Raw genomic sequence first — 16,885 nt, forward strand, 5'->3', positions numbered from 1 at the left:
CATACAGCAGTAGTAATCCCAAGGGTGAGCAATTATTTTTGATGGAGGGGGCACTCCAAGATTTTGGTAAGTGGTCAAGGGCTGCACTTTTCTATGGAGGGGGTGCAGGGTCTGAGACAGAGATTGTGTGCAGAAAGGAACTTGGGGCAGGGCTGCAGGAGAGGGTGTGAGGTCTGAGAGGGAGTTTGGGTGAAGGAGGGGGTTGTGATCTGGGACAGGGGACTGGGATGCAGGGTCCAGGAGGGGGTATGGGTGCAGAAGTGGATTATGACTTGGGGAAGGGGTGTAGGATGGGATGCAGTGTCTGAGAGGGTATGTCTACACTACAGCGTCAATTCGAGTTAACTTAATTTGAAATCTACACACAAAATCTATTTCAAAATAGTGTTTTGCTATTTTGAAATAGCGCGTCCACACTGAATGGACTCTGAATCGGAGTTAAGGCTGGCTGGAACCAGTTCCGGCAGGGCACCAGGTCAGGACATAATGTGTGGGGCTGCTGCCTGAGGCTAACTGAGGTCTGTGCTTAAAGGGACCCTACCCCCACCCCAGACAGACAGTTCTCAGGTTTCCCTGCTTGCTTGTCTACTTCGATGAGGGACAGCAAAGTATTTGTGTCTCTGCGTGATCTGGTTGCCCTCACTCAGGACATCACAGCACTCCACAACATGGAGCCAGAGCTTCCCCTGGGCACTCCGGTGCATCTTGTGGATGCGTTGCCATCAGCCTGGCTGCACTTGCTGCAGGCTGCCATCCGGGAGGTCCATCGGGGGGCTGTCAGTATCCAGGGGGCCCTGCGGGAGAGCTTCTGCCCTGAGGAGCACTAACAGTCTCCCTGGTCTGCCCCACTGGGGGCTTGTGCCTCATTCCTCCCTCACGTCCTTCCACTTACCCCTCCCTAGCCCCCCCCCTTACTTTTTTTCAAAAATAGAAACTCTCTTTATTTAACAAAATGGCGGGGGGGGGGGGTGAACTTCTGGGGAGACTGGGGAAAGGAGGCAGGAGACGGGAGGAGAGAGGGGGAGGGGGAAAACTGGGAGGAGGGAGCTGGAAGGGGGAAGCAAGTGGAGGAAGGGGGAGGGGAAGCTCAACACTCAGGGGTGGGGGTCTCGTCGGGCCACATGTCTCCCAGCACGGCGGGTGCAGGGGCCTCGGCATCCCGGGGGGATGGGGAGGAGGGGGAGGAGGTTGAGGAGGGAGAGGCGGGAGGGGGAGAAGTGGAAGGAGGAACGGTAGCTGGGGGGGCAGCAGGTGCTGGAGCGGCACGAGGCAGCACGCTCTGCACCAGGGTCTGCAGATGGGTACAGATGGCACGACCCTGGGCAAGCAGCTCCCTCTGGCACTCCTGTTCTTCTGGTGCCTGCTGCTCCATGATGCGGGTCAGGGCTCACAGGGCCCCCAGCTGCTGCTTTCGGTACCCCTGCCATGTTGCGGTTGTCCTGTGGAGCCCTCGGGTGCGAGAGCATGTCCCGGGCGGAGTGGTGTGCTCTGCACATGCAGCTGGTGCAGCTGTGGAGAAAGAAGAGCAGTGGTCATTTCTCCCTGGGGACACAGTGGGTGAAGCCCAGCCCCCCTCTGCAAAGTGAGGGTGACCGTTCCCTGCACCATCAGAGCTGTTGTGCTTGCACAGAGGCCATGGTCGGAATGGCCGGCTATCCCCGGGAGTGGGAGCTGCCCTGAGACCGCACCCATGCCCCTGTGCTGTGAATAGTGTGGGTGAGGTGGGGGGGGAGATGTTAGAGGGGGCTTGTGAAGGGAGGGCGTTGTGCTGTGTCCTGCCCCGGGGTCAGGAGCATGGCAGGTCTCTTCACACATGCATGTGGCTATCAGGCCACGGCCCTGTGTGGCAGCCAGCTGGAGCCACCTGCCCGGGGTGGCACGGCATGTGCTTGCATGTGCACAGGTTGCTGTGTGATCCGTGGTAAGCAAGGCCCACGCGCGCGGTCGCTGGTCTCCCTCCCTGCCTCCCCCCCCCGGGCAGGGGACAGTGATGGCTCATCGTGGGGCCACTGGGTCAGGGGCAGAGACTGCTGGCAGGGCTGGATCTGGCACGTGCAGTCTGGCCAGAGTCTACCCCTTTAAGGGCCCCGGGGTCTGGGGGAGAGTATGGGTATGTCTACACTACAAAGTTAATTCGAACTAACAGAGCGCTTAATTGGAACTAGGTAAACCTCATTCCACGAGGATTAAGCCTAGTTCGAATTAAGTAGTTCGAATTAAGGGGTGTGTAGCCCCTTAATTCGAACTAGTGGGAGGCTAGCCCTCCCCAGCTTTCCCTGGTGGCCACTCTGGGCACAACCATGCCCTAAGTCCTCCTCTGATGCCCTGCCGGCACTTCTTCCGGCCATCCTTAAGCCCGGTTCAGGGTCCACTCAATGTGGACTTGCTAGTTCGAATTAGCAAAATGCTAATTCGAACTAGTTTTTAGGTCTAGATGCACTAGTTCGAATTAGCTTAGTTCGAATTAACTAATTTGAATTAAGTTAGTTCGAATTAGCGCTGTAGTGTAGACATAGCCAGAGAGAATATTCTCCCCAACTTACAGAGAGACGGAGGAATCTATTTACTGCTTTCAGTTGCAGTTTAGGCACTCTTTTAAAAATCTAACTTGCACCGCTTATTTGGACCAGAGAACATTTGAATTTCTCATATGCATTACTTTAACATCTAGGAATTGCAGATTAGCTTGTCTGTGGAAGTGAGGAAGATCTGGCTTTAAGTTTGGTCATGAGTAAACTGTGTGTTGATTTTAGTTGTGTTCAGTGACAGTTTCTGCACTGGTTTTGTAGTACACACAAATTTACTATGGTAGATGGCCCAAGATTTGAAATAGAGGTGGTACAGATGGGGATTGAAGTTGAAGGGTAGAGTAGAGGGACTGCATACACAGTGCCAATCCACATGTGTTTGGTCTCTAGCCAGTGCTATTATCTGTTTGCCGTCATGGGCACTAAAAACTGTTTGACTTAGGATGCTGGTACATGTTTCCTACATGCCTCCAGAATGTGGGAGGCTTTGATGACTCCACAGAGTGACACCACAGAGAACTGGGGAGGAGATTATGGGGGGGGGGATGTTAAATGTTCATTAATAGACTTCAGCCATTGAAAACCACAAACCATTAGTATACAGAAGGGCAAGAAACAAAGTGTGGCTTGATTGTTTTATAGTTTTATAGTGGGTTAATTTGTCTGCTTCATTATGGTTTGCTGTAACCACTCACCAAACCAGCTATTAACTGAAAGAGATTGATATAAGTAGAAATTTTTACTAGATAACATTTAACATTTGTTTTTCTTTCCTGAAACAGCTAAAACTTGGTAAAGAAGATAAACTCTTCAGGAAAAAGGTACTCTGTTACCTCTCTACTTTATGTACTTACACTTTTTTCCCTCTTGTGTTCTCTGATCTGCATTGTGGTTCAGTTTCTTTAGCAATCCCATTACTGTGCCTTTGCTACCATTTTTACTGCATATTTGCACTTCAAAATTAGGTTTCCATGTGTGATGTAGTGGGGGGTACCTTGCTGGTTGCTGTGCTGGGCAGTGGGTCGTAAGTGACCTCCACTGGCTGCTGTCTGCAGCACAACCCAGCAGGGCAGGGGATGAGTCATTATGCAAGGGGGCTTCTGAACCTGTCTGAGGAGTTCTTCCCCAGGGAGCGGAACAATGAGAAGAAGGGGAGTGGAGCCCTGGCTGGGGGGCAGGGCTGGAAGTGAGTTAGTTAGTTTCTGTCTGGGAGCATGGAGGAATTTAGGGGCCCAGTTTCCCCCATCTCAAGGGGGGCTGAGGCATCCCAGGTAACCAGATTCCATCTGTGCTGTGCTGTATCCTGGAAAAGCAATAAACTCCCTCTATTCTACTGGCTGGTGGAGTCTGTCCGTGCCATTACTGGGGTGCAGGAGACGGGAAAACCCCAACGCGCCGTCACACCATGTCACAGTCAATTTTTTTATTTCCAGTTCTACAGTCCTCTGATGTCAAAACATAGGCTGTGTCATTTTCAAAGACTAATGAGTTAAATTCTCTTCTGTGTACTGATGTTCTAGTCTCCCTACATGCATCAATATTGCCCCACACAGTAACACTATCTGGGTATTTGTGTAATGGTGCATGAGGTAAAGTATATTCCATGCTAACTCACTACACTCCCCGCCCTTCAAGTCCAGGCCCTGATCTCCAGAGCTGGGATTTGGACTCTCCCCGGGCTGGGAGAAAAAGTCAGCGTTCACATGGTCCTTACCCGCTCTGTGCTGGATGAAGAAGGCGTACTGCTGTAACATTGTGTCAAGAATCAGAGGGGTAGCCGTGCTAGTCTGAATCTGCAAAAGTGATGAGGAGTCCTGTGGCACTTTATAGACTAAGGGTGTGTCTACACTACAAAGTTAATTCGAACTAACAGACATTATTTCGAATTAACTTTAATAGGCGCTACACATGCAAACCGCTAGTTCGAACTTAATTCAAACTAGCGGAGCGCTTAATTCAAACTAGGTAAACCTCACTCTACGAGGACTAACGCCTAGTTCGAATTAAGTAGTTCGAATTAAGGGCTGTGTAGCCCCTTAATTCGAACTAGTGGGAGGCTAGCCCTCCCCAGCTTGCCCTGGTGGCCGCTCTGGGCACCACCAGGGAAACTCGTCTGCCCCCCTCCCGGCCCCAGAGCCCTTAAAGGGCCACAGTCTAGCTACCGTGCCCGTGCCAGTTGCAAGCCTGCCAGCGCCCAGCCAGCAGACCCTGCACCTGGCACGGGATGAGCCAGCCACCCGCTGCCACCCAGCCCTCCGCCTCTTCCCAGGACCAGGCTGGCGGCTCCCAGGAGCCTGCCTGGGGCCGCAAGAGGCGGGCGCCCGCCTGGTCAAGTGCGCAGATCGTGGACCTCATTGAGGTTTGGGGGGAGGCCTCCAACGGCTATGATCTCCGCACTAGCCACAGGAACGCGGCCGTCTACAGCCGCATGGCTGACAGCATGGCCACCAGAGGCCACATGTGGACCCGGGAGCAGGCCCGCTGCAAAATAAAGGACCTACGGCAGTCCTACTCCTGGGCCTGCCAGCTAGGGGCCGACCCGGAGACCTGCCCCCACTTTGAGGCCCTGGACCGCATCCTGGGGGCTCACGCCGTCCATGCCCCCCGGGTGGTGACCACAGCTCCCGGGGTTGTCTGAATTTTATGACTGACTACAGTCGTGTATCCAGGCCGACCTGTAAACATCCCGGGAAAGGAGTCCACCATGTGGCGAACTTCCTCCTGTTGTTGAGGGGAGAGAGTGGGACCTAGCAGCAGCTCCTCCGACACCTCAGAGGCATTAAATCTCCTTAAAACCTGGCAGGTTCAAGACGGCCTAATGATTACCCCTCATCCTCCAAATCTGGCTCTGGGTCCCCAAGTGGCAGATTTTATGTGATAGATTTGTTTCTTGCGATGGTGGTCTGGTTGATAGATCTCATAGGTCACTGGCTCCACCTGTTGAATTACTTCGTAGGGTCCTCGCCATTGGGCGAGGAGCTTGGACTCTTCAGATGGCAGAAGCAGCAACACTTTGTCTCCAGGTTGGAAGGTCTGGGCCCGGGTCCTCTTGTTATATTGATTTTCTTGGGTTTTCTGGGCAGCCCGCAGGTTCTCTTGGCCCAGGGACCCTACCAGAGCCAGGCAATCTTGCAAATGGAGTACGTACTGCAGGACGTTCTCAGAGGGAGGCTGTTTTTGTTCCCATTAATCTCTTACAAGGTCAAGGACCCTTCGGGGTTGACGACCATATAGCAGTTCAAAAGGGGAGAATTGGGTCGACGACTGGGGCACCGCATGAACGGCCAGGAGCAGAGGCGGGAGCATCTGATCCCAGTGGCATAGCTCTTCTGGCGGAAACCTTCTCAGTATGTCCTTCAATGTCCTGTTAAATCTCTCTTTAGAGACCATCAGTTTGTGGGTGATATATGGAGGTTTGTATTTTTTTTTATGCCCAGCAGGGCACAAACCTGTTGTAAAATTCATCTCCTGGTCCATTAGGAGTTCCCAAGGGAGTCCTACATGGGCAAAGACTTTCACTGTTTCAGCGGCGATGGTTCGATCGTGGCTATGTCGGAGGGCCACCGCCTCAGGAAATCGGGTTGCATAGTCTACTAAAACTAAGATATAGCAAAAGCCCGCCGCACTCCTCGGGAGGGGTCCCACCAGATCCATGGCCACCCGTTCAAAGGGGTTGCCAGTTATAGGTAGGGGCACCAAGGGGACTCTCGGCACTCAGGGGGCAGTCACCAGTTGACAGGTGGGACACGATGCACAATAGTCCCGTACTTCTTGGTAAATCCCTGGCCAGAAGAAGCGAGACAGGACCCATGTTAGAGTCTTTTCCTGTCCCAGGTGTCCTGTATAATGTAATGAGCCAGCCAGAGAACTGCCATCTGGTGCTGATGCGGTACTAAGAGTTGTGTCCGTTCCTCTTGGGTACGTGGGTCCTGGTCTAGGTGGGGCAGTTATTCAGACAGCTGTTCAGCAATGCTTTTAATTCGCAGGGGCCAGGATTCACTATTGTGATGTCCTCACGTATCTCTGACTCCATCAATGATGACAACCAGAAGGCTGCTTGAGAGCGTGCTCAATGATGTGTGCCGTGTAGACTTGTGCACTTAGTCTTCACAGCAGAGTCCAAGAGGGCCCCCACAAACCAAATAAGGATCGAAGGTGCCTGGCCAGGTTTATTGTAGAGCGAAGTGCAGTCATAGTTGTCAGTAGACTCTACTGAACCACTACACATATGTACCCCATAAACAATAAAATGACTCAAAACAATGGAACACTTCCATTGCCCCCCGAGGCCATTTAAAGACTGTCCCCCAAGACACCACCTTATATACAGGTACAAAAATATCACTGCTGACGTGTGAGGTTGCCATCCTCTGATGTTGCCAGGCTACCACTAATCACCTTGTGCCTCGTGATCTGATTAGACCATCTCCATACATCATATAGCAACCTCGACCTTTTCCTGAACCTGAGTTGGTATTTATGGGGAGTGGGTACCATGGTCTTTTCAAATGAGCTGTGTGTTTACAACTCATGATAAGTTCCAATTACCAGTTAGTCACAGCCCTATTCATGACAAGGTCTGTGAGCAGGGGTCTGCTTTTGCTCACAGCTCAGCTTTGCTTTATGTTAGCCATGTTTTGTTCATTGTTAGCTAGGCCTCAGGCCTCAAACCAGGCCTGTGCTATATGGGCTTATGTCTCATGCCCTCATCTTACTACAGGCAGTACAAGCACCCCGAGATCACCTCGAACTGGGGCCACTGTCTGGCCCGCTGGGAGTCTCTCACAGTACCGTCGACCCTGGTGATCTGGTCAAATGCATGGGCCAAGGCTGGATCTGCACGCTGGTCCCGGGCAAAATCAACCCCGCGGTCTACGATCAATGTTCTCGGGTCTTCTGGTGGCAGGGGAGGTGTCTGGGTTTGTACTGCTGAGTCCACTCTATTCAGCCCCCCGTTGCACTCATTACGGGGTTGCCTTCTAAGGCACTTTGTATGTCCGGTACCCCCAAGCTGGTCTCTCGCAATAAGTCCTTGAAGTTGGGCCAATCACGCCCCAAAATGATGGGATAGGCCAGGCTGGGGGCTACACCAACTGCCATTTCCTCAGTCACCCCCTTTTTTCAGCTTGTAAAAAATATATATATGAAAAAAAGTTTTTAAAAAGACAATCTTTCTAAAAGCGCACCAAAAGACTAAAAATAATAAAAATGTGCACCAAAAAGTCAAAAATGAAGTTTTAAGCTAGCAATTTAGGAGAAAGATTGGATGGCTAACAGTTAGCAACTATCTTGAATCGTACTTAGCCATCCAATATTACTCCTAAATTGCTAGCTTAAAACTTCATTTTTGACTTTTTGGTGCACATTTTTATTATTTTTAGTCTTTTGGTGTGCTTTTAGAAAGATTGTCTTTTTAAAACTTTTTTTCATATATATATATATTTTTACAAGCTGGAAAGTCCTAGTATGGCAGCTGTTCCAAGCCCCTACTCATTTTTGTTGTCCTTTTCTGTACTTTTTTCCAATGCCAAAATACCTTTTCTTGAGATGAGATGACCACATCTCTATGCAGTATTCAAGACGGCGTACCATGGATTTATAGAGAGACAATAAAATATTCTTTGTCTTATTCTCTATCCCTTTCTTAGTGGTTCCTAGCATTCTATTTGCTTTTTTGACTGCCGCTGCACATTGAGTGAATGTTTTCAGAGAACTATCCACAATGACTCCAAGAGCTTTCTCTCGAGTGGTAACAGCTAATTTAGTCCCCATCATTTTATACGTATACTTGGGATTATTTTTTCCAATATGCACTACTTTGCGTTTATGAGCATTAAAATTCATCTGTCGTTTTGTTGGGAAGAGAGGGTATGTCTACACTACCCCGCTAGTTCGAACTAGGGGGGGTAATGTAGTCATCCGCAGTTGCAAATGAAGTCTGGGATTTGAATTTCCCGGGCTTCATTTGCATAAAGCCGGCCGGCGCCATTTTTAAATGCCGGCTAGTTCGAACCCCGTGCCCGTAGTGTAGACATACCCAGAGCGTTTCTTCACAGTGTACTATTACCTGGTGCATATATCAATTGTTTAACTGATGCTCACCTGCTGCATGTGCTGTGCTGTTATCACAGATCCTTAAAAATTAAATTACCCTGATGTTTTAAGAATATGCATGTTACATATAAAACAGTGCCTTGGAGTCCTCTGGGTTGCCCCTGGACTTACGGTTTTTAATATACTATTCCACTTTAAAATACCGTTGTAAGCATGGTGCCATCAGTTATTAATGTTCCACTGTAATCAAGAGAATGTTTAGATGTGGTCTTTTACCCTGTTGCCCTCTCTTCAGGCAGCAGGGCAGCATGTCCTCTTGGACCGGGTGCTGTTTCCAGGCATTGTGGCACTAATTAATTATCAGCTCTACTAAGCCTCATACTCTTCCTTTTCAGAGGCGAACATGGAAGGCTACAGATGACCAACCTGGCATGGCCAAACCCCTGTGGTGTTTTAAACAGGAACCTGAGGAGGATCTGCCAGAAGCACCTCCAAAAGCCAAGGAGAGCGACCAGTCACAGTCAAATTCTCCCACTGCGGGACCCAGCACTGAAAGTGCTGAGCCTAGGGACAAGAAGAAGACAAAGATGAGGCGAAAAAGGCGTCTTCCAAATAAGGAACTGAGCAAAGAGCTCAGCAAGGAACTCAATCAGGAGATCCAAAAAACCGAGAACAGCCTTGCCAATGAGAATCACCAACCCATCAAATCTGAGCCAGAGAGCGAGAATGAGGAGCCCCAACGTGCTCTGAGCACTAGCGAGAGATTCCACAGGTTCAGCAAAGGGTTAAATGGGACTCCCAGGGAGCTGAGGCACCAGCTTGTGCCAAGACTGCGAAGCACACCTAGGGTGATTACCCGGCCACCACCTTCACTCTCTCCTCCCAAATGCATTCAGATGGAACGCCATGTAATCAGGCCACCCCCCATCAGCCCTCCTCCTGACTCACTCCCTCTAGATGATGGGGCAGCCCATGTCATGCAAAGGGAAGTCTGGATGGCTGTCTTTAGTTACCTCAGTCATAGTGACTTGTGCATCTGTATGAGAGTTTGCAAGACCTGGAACAGATGGTAAGGAGTTGAGGGGGGACAATGCTGATAGTATCTGACTGCGTGATGTAACTCATGGAGGTATAGGGTAATCAGCACTTACTAATTTCTCTTCTTCCAGAAGGGTATTTAAGCATGTGTGGAGTTTTTGGGGAAGGTGATGCTCTCAGCTCACATGGAGTGAGAATATGACAGTTTTTCAAAGGGACATTGTTAAGGGCCCAAAAGCAAGCTATTCCGCTGCATCGGAAAGATAGATCTAAAAATAAAAAAGGAGTCATATAAAAAATGGAAAGTAGGACAAATTACAAAGGATGAATATAGACAAACAGCACAGGAATGCAGGGGCAAGATTAGAAAGGCAAAGGCACAGAATGAGCTCAAACTAGCTACTGGAATAAAGGAAAACAAGAAGACTTTTTATAAATACATTAGAAGCAAGAGGAAGACCAAGGAGAGGGTAGGCCCACTGGTCAGTGAGGAGGGAGAAACAGTAACAGGAAACTTGGAAATGGCAGAGATGCTCAATGACTTCTTTGTTTCGGTCTTCACCGAGAAGTCTGATGTAGGAATGCCTAACATAGTGAATGCTAGTGGGAAGGGGGGAGTTTTAGAAGGTAAAATAAAAAAAGAACAAGTTAAAAATCATCTAGAAAAGTTAGATGCCTGCAAGTCACCAGGGCCTGATGAAATGCATCCTAGAATACTCAAGGAGCTGATAGAGGAGGTATCTGAGCCTCTAGCTATCATCTTTGGAAAATCATGGGAGACAGGAGAGATTCCAGAAGACTGGAAAAGGGCAAATCTAGTGCCCATTTATAAAAGGAAATAACAACAACCCAGGAAACTACAGACCAGTTAGTTTAACTTCTGTGCCAGGGAAGATAATGGAGCAAGTAATTAAGGAAATCATCTGTAAATACTTGGAAAGTGGCAAGGTGACAGGGAACAGCCAGCATGGATTTGTAAACAACAAATCATGTCAAACCAATCTGATAGCTTTCTTTGGTAGGATAACGAGTCTTGTGGATAAGGGAGAAGCGGTGGATGTGGTATACCTAGACTTTAGTAAGGCGTTTGATACGGTCTCCCATGATATTCTTATCAATAAACTAGGCAAATACAACTTTGATGGGGCTACTATAAGGTGGGTGCATAACTGGCTGGAAAACCGTACTCAGAGAGTAGTTATTAATGGTTCACAATCCTGCTGGAAAGGTATAACAAGTGGGGTTCCGCAGGGGTCTGTTTTGGGACCGGCTCTGTTCAATATCTTCATCGACGATTTAGATATTGGCATAGAAAGTACGCTTATTAAGTTTGCAGATGATACCAAGCTGGGAGGGGTTGCGACTAATCTGAAGGATAGGGACATAATTCAAAATGACCTGGAAAAATTGGAGAAATGGTCTGAGGTAAACAGGATGAAGTTTAATAAAGACAAATGCAAAGTGCTCCACCTAGGAAGGAACAATCAGTTTCATACATACAGAATGGGAAGCGACTGTCTAGAAAGGAGTACGGCAGAAAGGGATCTAGGGGTTAATAGTGGACCACAAGTTGAATATGAGTCAGCAGTGTGATGCTGTTGCAAAGAAAGCAACCATGATTCTGGGATGCATTAACAGGTGTGTTGTGAGCAAGACACGAGAAGTCATTCTGCCGCTCTACTCTGCGCTGGTTAGGCCTCAGTTGGAGTATTGTGTCCAGTTCTAGGCACCGCATTTCAAGAAAGATGTGGAGAAATTGGAGAGGGTCCAGAGAAGAGCAACAAGAATGATTAAAGGTCTAGAGAACATGACGTATGAGGGAAGGCTGAAGGAATTAGGTTTGTTTAGTTTGGAAAAGAGAAGATTGGGGGGGACATGATAGCCGTTTTCAGGTATCTAAAAGGGTGTCATAAGGAGGAGGGAGAAAACTTGTTCATCTTGGCCTCTGAGGCTAGAACAAGAAGCTTAAACTGCAGCAAGGGAGGTTTAGGTTGGACATTAGGAAAAAGTTCCTAACTGTCAGGGTAGTCAAACACTGGAATAAATTGCCCAGGGAGGTTGTGGAGTCTCCAGCTGTGGAGATATTTAAGAGCAGGTTAGATAAATGTCTATCAGGGATGGTCTAGACAGTATTTGGTCCTGCCATGGGGGCAGGGGACTGGACTCGATGACCTCTCGAGGTCCCTTCCAGTCCTAGTATTCTATGATTCTATGACCGCAAATGCCAGCCTTTAACAAAAATGCAGCAGCTTTCACTTCCAGTGCAGTTGAATCAAAAATAGTTTAAATATTTCTAGGTGAGGTGTGTGTGTGCAGGAGGTGTCTTGATTTTTCTCAAGAACCTTAGATCACCTACAAGGCTGGTGGTCAGTATAACACATAACACATCCATGCCAACTGTGTTCCAAAGTCCTCTAGTTAGACAAAAGCAGAGAGACCATTGTACCCTGTTCATTGATTTAAGAGGTTCTTCAAGATGTTCTAAGGTTATTTTTCTCTACCTTCTATTTTTAACAGCAATTTCATTGGTACAGAATCTCTAAGTATATTTTCCATGCTAATTACTGTATTGCCATTTATGGTGCATCTGCCTGGGGCTTGTATAGAAATTGCTCAATAGGTCAATAACCATACCCCAACAATAAGCTGTAATGTATATTATGAATCTCAAAGACATGTTTATACACTTGGCTGAATTTACAGTAAAGCAGCCTCTTGGCTGGCTGCTCAGATGTATCAAAACTCTAATATTTACCCAGACAGGCAGGTAACAGACTCTGTCATGGCACTACCCAGTAATGAATAGGATGATTGACAAGCTTATAACTAAGTGGAGAAAGAGGTCCATGGAATTGCTTTTGAAAATCGCACCCATAACAGCATTTCATCTGTTGGGAAGAAATCCTTCTGTTTTGGCTTGATAAAAACACTTGAGGAAGTTTCTGCTTGAATGCATGCATGAGCTCTCCCTAGCCTCTTCAAACAGATCTGTTACAAATACACTGATTTCTTAGCTATTGTTAACTGGTAAAACATTACAGAATTCAAAGCAAATCCCAAATGAACAATTGTGGTGTTTTTGTAGGTGCTGCGATAAAAGATTGTGGACCAAAATAGATCTAAACCATTGTAAATCCATCACTCCACTTATGCTCAGTGGCATTATTAGGAGACAGCCTGTAACCCTTGATCTTAGCTGGACAAACGTATCTAAAAAGCAACTGAGCTGGCTCATCAACAGACTACCAGGTAAGTGACATTGTGACCGGTGTATTGATCCCGATGTAGATATAAAGAGGCTCACTAAAGAGAAATCTCTGAAATATGTAATGAAAGAAAATTTAAACATAAGAACGGCAATACTGGGTCAGACCAAAGGTCCATCTAGCCCAGTATCCTGCCTGCTGACAGTGGCCAATACCAGATGCCCCAGAGGGAGGGAACAGAACGGGGAATCATAAAACAATCCCTCTCCTGTCACCCATTCTCAGCCTCTGACAAACAGAGGCTAGGGATACCATTCCTACCCATCCTGGCTAATAGCCACTGATTAACCAAACCTCCATGAAACTATCTAGCTCTTTCTTGAACCCTTCTTGAGTCCTGGTCTTTACAACCGCTTCTGGCAAGGAGTTCCACAGGCCGACCATGTGCTGCATGAAGAAAAACTTCCTTTTGTTTGTTTTTAAACCCGCTACCTATTAATTTCATTTGGTGACTCCTAGTTCTTATGTTATGGGAACAAGTGATTATTTTTTCTTTATTCATTTTTTCCACACCAGTCATGATTTTATAGACCTCTATCATATCCCCCCTTAATCTTCTCTTTTCTAAGCAGAAAAGTCCAAGTCTTTTTAATCTCTCTTCATATGGGACCTGTTCCAAACCCCTAAAAATTTTTTTTGCCCCTTTCTGAACCTTTCACAATGCCAATATACCTTTTTTGAGATGAGGCGACCACATCTGTACGCAGTATTTAAGCTGTGGGTGTCCCATGGTTTTTTATAGAGGCAATACGATATGTTCCGACTTATTCTCTATCCCTTTTGTAATGACTCCTAACATTCTATTTGCTTTTTAACTGCCGCTGCACACTGAGTGGATGTTTTCGGAGAACTATCCACAATGACTCCAAGATCTCTCTCTTGAGTAGTTGTAGTTAAATTAGTCCCCATCATCTTGTGTATATAGCTGGGATTATGTTTTCCAATGTGCATTACCTTACATTTATCAACATTAAATTTCATTTGCCGTTTTGTTGCCCAATCACTTTTGGTGAGCTCTTTATGAAGCTCTTCACAGTCTGCTTTGGTCTTAACTATCTTGAGCAGTTTGGTATCATCAGCAAACTTTGCCACCTCACTGTTTACCCCTTTCTCTAGATCATTTATAAATAACTTGAATAGGATGGGTCCCAGGCCAGACTCTTGTGGGGGGACCCCACTAGTTACCTCTCGTCATTCTGAAAACTTACCTTTTATTCCTACCCTTTGTTTCCTGTCTTTTAACCAGTTATCAGTCCATGAAAGGACCTTCCCTCTTATCCCATGACAACTAACTGTACTTTAAGAGCCTTTGGTGAGGGACCTTTTCAAAGGCTTTCTGGAAATCTAACTATACTATGTCCACTGGATTCCCCTTGTCCACAGGTTTGTTGACCCCCTCAAAGAGCTCTAGTAGATTAGTAAGGCATGACTTCCCTTTACAGAAACCATGTTGACTTTCCCGCAACAAATTATGTTAATCTATGTGTGTGACAATGTTATTCTTTACTATTGTTTCAACTAATTTGCCTGGTACTGACGTTAGACTTACCGGTTTGTAATTGCCAGGATCACCTCTGGATCCCTTTTAAAATATTGGTGTCACGTTAGCTGTCTTCCAGTCATTAGGTACAGAAGCTGATTTAAAGGATAGGTTACAAACCACAGTGAATAGTTCCGCAATTAAACATTTGAGTTCTTTCAGAACATTTGTGTGAATGCCATCTGGTCCCGGTGACTTGTTACTGTTAAGTTTATCTTGTTCCAAGAAAGAAAGCTGTCTGAATAAATATTTCTTTTCAGATTGAATAAGTCTCTTCAGAGGAAGTTAACTTTTATTTTTCTGTTCATGCGTCATCGATACATTTTATTTTTATACATTTTTCTCATTAGCTTAACGCAAATACAAGCTTTCATCTAGACCAGACATTGTCAGACGGTGCTCTGAGAACTCCATTCAGGTGGACTGAGGAATGGTTATGATTTTTTTTAATAAAGTGCTCTTATCCAAAGCAATATACGATAGTTAGCTCATGGTACAAACAATATTTGGAAAGATCATGAAATGGTCCACAGAGACCCTCAGCAATTTTCAAGTGGTCTGTGTAAAAATCTTAGGCTACAAAAACAATCATGTTGATTTTCCCCCAACAAATTCTATTCATCCATTTGTCTGACAATTTTATTCTAATTTGCCCAGTACTGACATTAGACTTACTGGTCTGTAATTGCCAGGATCACTGCTAGAGCCCCTTTTAAATATTCACATCGCATTCGCTATCTTCCAGTCATTAGGTACAGAAGCCGTTTTAAAGGGTAGGTTACAAACCGCAGTTAATAGTTCCGCAATTTCACACTTGAGTTCTTTCAGAACTCTTGGGTGAATGCCATCTGGTCCCAGTGACTTGTTACTGTTAAGTTTATCAATTTGTTCCAAAACCTCCTCTAATGACACCTCAATCTAGGACAAGTCCTCAGATTTGTCACCTAAAAAGAATGGCTCAAGTTTGGGAATCTCCCCAATATCCTCAGCCGTGAAGGCCAAAGCAAAAAATTCATTTAGTTTCTCTGCAATGACCTTATCGTCTTTGAGTACGCCTTTAGCATCTCGATTGTCCAGTGGCCCCACTGGTTGTTTAGCAGCTTCCTGCTTCTGATGTACTTAAAAAACATTTTGCTGTTACTTTGAGGTTTTGGTTAGCTGTTCTTCAAACTCCTTCTTGACTTTTCTTATATTTTTACACTTAATTTGACAGTTTATGCCAAAAGAGGCATGTAAGACAGGCTACCTGACAGAGTCAATGAAGCGGGGATTTAAATATCCCCGGCTTCGTTAAAATAAAAATGGGTGCCGCTCTGTGCCAGCTCAGCTGATCATCCGCACAGCGCGTGAATCAAGACGCAGATCGGTCGACAGGGGAAGCCTTTGTCGACCGCCCCCTTATGCCTCATGAAACAAGGTTTACAGGAGCGGTCAACAAAGGCTTCCCATCGACCGATCCACGTCTTGACTCGCGCGCTGTGCCGACCATTTTTATTTTAACAAAGCCGGGGATATTTAAATCCCCGCTTCGTTGACTATGTCGGGTAGCCTATCTTACAAGCCTCTGTTGGCAGAGGCATGTAGTCTAGACATACCATAAAATGATACCAAAGGGAGCTAAGTGGCCTCAGAAAGAAGTATTCGGATGCTAGGAATGGTAGATAGCAATTAACTGAATAATTGTGTAATCGCATTACATTTTAGCAGTTACACGACTATTTGATAGTCCCCTGGGATGAGGCCAGCAGCCAGTGCACTCCTGGCCCCACTCCCAAGGATGCCCCTGCCACCCCATTTCGGTAGGGGGTCCTCCGCAGACAGAGGCTGCTCCACGGTAGCCTCCCTTGCCCCCCCCCCCCCCGCTGCCTCTGATAGAGAGGCAGCAGTGTAGGGGGGGCAAGTGGCTCGTGTGAGCCCATACACATGGGGAGCTGGCTTGAAACCTGGCTTCATGCGTGTACCAAATCTCATCTGCCCCTCTCACCCTCTGCTGAGGCATCATCCTGGGAGTGGGGGGAGGTGGTGGTGCTGCTCCAGCTGCAGCTTCTCCTAGGGGGCTGGGGTTGCACTGCCCTAGTGGCTCCTCCTGGAGGGTGGAGACTGCTCTTCCCAGCCCCCCTGGCTGGTGGTTCTTAGCGGGGGGGGGGGGGGAAACAGTCCAGATCTTCTGGTGGCTCCTCACAGGGGGAGAAGGGGGCTGCCTTGCTGGACCCCTCAGCCTCTATTTGTGGGGGAGGGGAAGGCCAGGCTGTGGTTTCTGCCTCCCTCCGGTGGCATTTTTTTTGGCACCCTGGCATCTCCTGTGAGGGGACTGGGGCCAGGTCCTCCCCCCCTCCCCTGCATCTCCTGGGGGTGGGCCCAGCGGAGGTCATGGAGGTGTGGCCAGCAGGGCTTCCCCCCCCCTTGTCCAGCACTGTGGACGACAGGGGGGATTTGGAGGGGTGGCACATACCCGGTCT

The 16,885-nt window shown here is 47.4% G+C and overlaps 1 protein-coding gene across 2 annotated transcripts in view; it reads left to right on the top strand.

The window, feature by feature from the left end:
* LOC102454325 (lysine-specific demethylase 2B-like) overlaps window positions 1–16,885 on the top strand; it is a 149,408-nt gene that overhangs the window by 128,367 nt on the left and 4,156 nt on the right. For both annotated transcript variants that reach the window (XM_075915989.1, XM_075915990.1), the window contains exons 6-8: window positions 3,311–3,349; window positions 8,978–9,651; window positions 12,706–12,869. In XM_075915989.1, the coding sequence (XP_075772104.1) occupies window positions 3,311–3,349; window positions 8,978–9,651; window positions 12,706–12,869 (877 nt within the window). The remainder of the gene's footprint in view (window positions 1–3,310; window positions 3,350–8,977; window positions 9,652–12,705; window positions 12,870–16,885) is intronic.

The sequence above is a fragment of the Pelodiscus sinensis genome, unplaced genomic scaffold (genome assembly GCF_049634645.1).
Source record: "Pelodiscus sinensis isolate JC-2024 unplaced genomic scaffold, ASM4963464v1 ctg57, whole genome shotgun sequence".
Classification (NCBI taxonomy): Eukaryota; Metazoa; Chordata; order Testudines; family Trionychidae; genus Pelodiscus; species Pelodiscus sinensis.